Source organism: Sinocyclocheilus rhinocerous, unplaced genomic scaffold (genome assembly GCF_001515625.1).
Source record: "Sinocyclocheilus rhinocerous isolate Xijiao unplaced genomic scaffold, SAMN03320098_v1.1 scaffold711, whole genome shotgun sequence".
NCBI lineage: Eukaryota > Metazoa > Chordata > Actinopteri > Cypriniformes > Cyprinidae > Sinocyclocheilus > Sinocyclocheilus rhinocerous.
In genome coordinates this window covers 3,037,244-3,041,231 of record NW_015641018.1, presented here as the reverse complement: position 1 = coordinate 3,041,231, position 3,988 = coordinate 3,037,244, and the positions used below count along the sequence as shown (strand labels likewise).

Here is a 3,988-nt window from a genome sequence, read left to right as displayed (position 1 = left end):
GCCGTTTGTTTAGACATGGATTTGGCAGCTTCTACATTCATCAGTTCAGTTCCTGACGTAGTTTCACATTAGCAGTATTGAGAATGTTTGCAGCTCTTCAGAACATTTTAGCACTGAATTACAGACATTTTATTCTTGTTCATTACAAAGTCCAAAAAAAAGAAAGAGAAATCGCATTCAGCATATCCAGTATCAAATATGTCAAGGCCCCTTTGAAAATTCTTTGTCAGTTTTGTGTCCAGTTAAAGAGCAAAAATAATGCAACCTCTCCAAAAAAAAAAGAAACAAATTTTTAACATTTAAAGGAATAGTTCACCTCAAAAATGAAAATTCTGTCATTTACTCAGGTTCATGTTGCTCCAAACCTCTATGACATAAAAGAAGGTATTTAAAAATATTTGTCCATACCATGAAAGTCAATGGGGTCCAATGTTGTTTTTTTAGACAAAAACTATTCGAGATATCTTCTTTTGTGCTCCACAGAAGAAAAAAAGACAGGTTTGGACCGACATGAGAATGAGTAAATTATGATATATTTGGGTAAAATACCATTTAAAGAAAAAAAAAAAAAAAAACACACACAAACAAGCTGTCATCAGGACTAATTAACAGCGTCATCAAGGCAATAAAGCGTATCAAACAAAGGTCATCTCACCCTAATAGCAAACTTTATGTCCTCCTTATTCAAAAATATTAAGGAGAGTTTATAGTAAATTAGGAAATATATTCAAATACATTTTTTTTAATGACAGTCAATTATATGATTTTGGTAAAAAAGCAGATTGATTTTACAGTTTTATCAGCTTCAGTTATCTAATCCAACGGTTGACTGGCTTGGAAACCCAGATTCAACAAAAACAACTACCCTGTCTCTTAAATAAAAGGGCTTGAGAAGTGAATTTTAATGAAATATAAATGCATGTGGAATTTTATCATAAGTACTGAGAGTTTTTTTTTCTTCTGTTGGTTAAGATGCTTTCTCTTCGTCTGTCATGCAACAAAAACGTCCTCCCCGTAGAAAGTTTTGAAACTTCAGCGAAGCGAGACTGTTCGACCCTGTTTTAGGATTTCACATAATTGTTGGAGATGTAGCAGCCTTTTTCAAAGTCAAACTAGCCCTTAATCAGAGTCCCATTAGAAAACCAGTCCCAGGCGGTGAGGAGTCTTGACCCCTCTCCTATTTAGAAGACATGTATCTTCCTTTAAAGTCCATTTCAATCAAAGCAACAGAAGCGCGTGACTTGTCATGGACCCGTCTTGGCTCAGACTCAAAGTGCCAATGAGTAGTTGAGTGTGTTAATGTATCTCCCCTGTTATTAATGCCCTGTTTCTCAAGTCTCAAGGTTATCTGGTCATCTAGAGCTGAACTGGCTTGTTGACTATTTTAAAATGGCAATATTTATCATTATATGCATCCAAAATGATTTATTCAGATTCTAGAGGTCAGAGCGAAGAGCTACATTTTATTCAAGAGGAACGTAAAAGCGTGCAAGCACAGCACAGCTGAGCAGAGAACAGGGGGAAGGAAAAAGAAAAAAAACGTACGAAACAAAGCTGCATGGCGGCCGTCTTGGACCACATGATAATTTCCTACGAAAATACAATGTGATAGAAAACAGGGAGTAAAAAGTGCTTTTCAAAAAGCGGATTACCAACGTATAGAGTAGTTAGCGTCTTCACTAATGTCCTGCTTTTTCCCCACTAATTTTTTTATGATAATAGTTAGACAAAAATATATACCTCCACAAAAAGAAAGGAAAAGAAAGGCCACCAGAAGGCCAGGATCATTCGTCAGTGAGTTGTGTGGATGATATGGTGCCCTCTTCCTCAGGCTGAAGCCCGAGTTTCTCTGTTTGAGGCACCAAACCCTCCATCTCTGGGTTAAGCCCCTGCGGCTGAGAGTCAGGAGGCCCCGTACCTTCTTCCTCCGGATCTTTCGCTGGGTCCTGAAGGGCCTGGAGTTTTAGGTTCAGGTCGTTGCGTTCTCTCTGGAGGGCCCTGCAAAGCTTCTCCAGACGCTCCAGTTTCCCTTGGAGGGCCTTGTAATTCTTGTCTCGCACCGTTTTCTAAGAGACAAACAGGAAGAGCAACTTTAAAACCGATTGAAATATTCAAAAGTTTGAGGTCAGTATGATTTTTCTTGAAAGAAAACAATACTTTTATCCAGCAAGGATGCATTCAATTGATCAAAGGCAACAGTGAAGACATTTATAATGTTACAAGACTTTTTACATAAATGCTGTTCTTTTGAACTTCCTTTTCATCAAACAATTCTGAAAAAACATATCACAGTTTGCAACTATTTTCAACATGATAATAAATGTTTCTTGAATGGCAAATCAGCATATTAGAATGATTTCTGAAGGATCATGTGACACTGAAGACGGGAGTAATGATGCTGAAAATTCAGCTTTGATCACAGGAATAAATTACATTTTAAAATAGAACAGTTCTTTTAAAGTGTAATAATTTCACAACATCACTGTTCTTACTGTATTTTTGATCAAATAAATGCAGCCTTGGTGATCAGAAGAGATCTTTCAAAAACATTTCAACCTTTTGAACAGCAGTGTATATCCATGTCTTGACCCATCTCTTATTTATAAGACACATTTATATTGGACTTTGCCTCAACAAAAGCTGAGCTGCCTGCACACACTCACCAAACTTTATAATGATTAATGATATGTGTTACAGTTGGGGGAAAAAATGTTACTTGAAATAAAATGTAAAAACCTATTTTAGCTTGATGCAAGGCAACATTTCTCATTTTAATGGTTTAAATGGATCTATTATAACTAAAACTGAAATAATGTATAGAAACTATATAAACAAAAATACTAAAACTTTAACAAAAATGAAAACAGAATCTAAAAATAAAAACTGATTATTATTTCAATAAAACTATTAAAGTATCTAAAAAAAACACTGTTGTGACTTTCTTCACTTTTATTATGTACATGTACATTGCTCTACAACATAAATTCCTCACAGTTCTACCTTGAATTTAGAAATATGAATTTATGCATGCTTTAAAAACACAACTGCTCTAACATTCCTCTCACCTCTTCTGCCATCTGCAGTAGAGTCTGGTTGTTGGTCTCCCATTTGGTCCTCCATAGCGTGGTCTCCTTCTCAAGCTTCTTGATCTTCTTCGTCATCTGATTAGTCAGAAAATAAAAAAAGGGGTCATAAAAAAAAAAGCCTTTCCACACAGAGAACTAAAAGATCATATTCGCTCGACGTTGAAGCATTATATTTGGAATTACGTGAAGATGAAAATGTAGAAATACTACAACATTCAAATCCTTACTGAAAAGAATGATGCTATTTTGCATGGCCTAAATAATTATAAAATGAAAAGAATAATAAAACTTAAATCAATTGTTTTAAATGCTAAAAGTGAGTTTAGACAGTGAGTTTAAACTACATCACGACAATGTATAGTAAGAAATATGCACATAAATTGAGATTTGCTAAAGATTATAATTAATAGTGTAATTAAATAATTTGTCTTTTTACAGTTTCATGTCAAGTGACTGTTAGAAGACTGAAATTCATAAAGTGGAAGTAAAGACATTTGTTACAAAATTTGTATTTCAAATAAATGCTTTTCTTTCATTCTATTCGTCAAAGAATCATAAAACAAAATATATCACAGTTAGCACAGAAATATTAAGCAGCACAACTGTTTACAACAGTGATATGAAGAAATGTTTCTTGAGCAGCATATCATCATATTCAAAGGATTTCTGAAGGATCATGTGACACGGAAGACTGGAGTAACGATGCTAAAAATTCAGCTTTGCATCACAGGAATAAATTACATTTTAAAATGTTGGACTATTGCAATGCTCTCTTGGCAGGTCTTCCAGCCAGTTCTATCAAACCTTTACAATTAATCCAGAACGCGGCAGCAAGATTCATTTTTAATGAGCTGAAAATAATGCACGTCACACCTCTGTTTATCAATTTGCACTGGCTACCA

At 34.8% G+C, this 3,988-nt stretch overlaps 1 protein-coding gene across 2 annotated transcripts in view; it reads right to left on the bottom strand.

The window, feature by feature from the left end:
• Positions 1–531: 531 nt before the first annotated feature.
• txlng (taxilin gamma) overlaps positions 532–3,988 on the bottom strand; it is a 10,273-nt gene continuing 6,816 nt past the window's right edge. For both annotated transcript variants that reach the window (XM_016570098.1, XM_016570099.1), the window contains exons 8-9: positions 3,066–3,161; positions 532–2,066 (exon numbers count right to left, since the gene is read on the bottom strand). In XM_016570098.1, the coding sequence (XP_016425584.1) occupies positions 1,785–2,066; positions 3,066–3,161 (378 nt within the window). In that variant the 3' untranslated portion in view covers positions 532–1,784. The remainder of the gene's footprint in view (positions 2,067–3,065; positions 3,162–3,988) is intronic.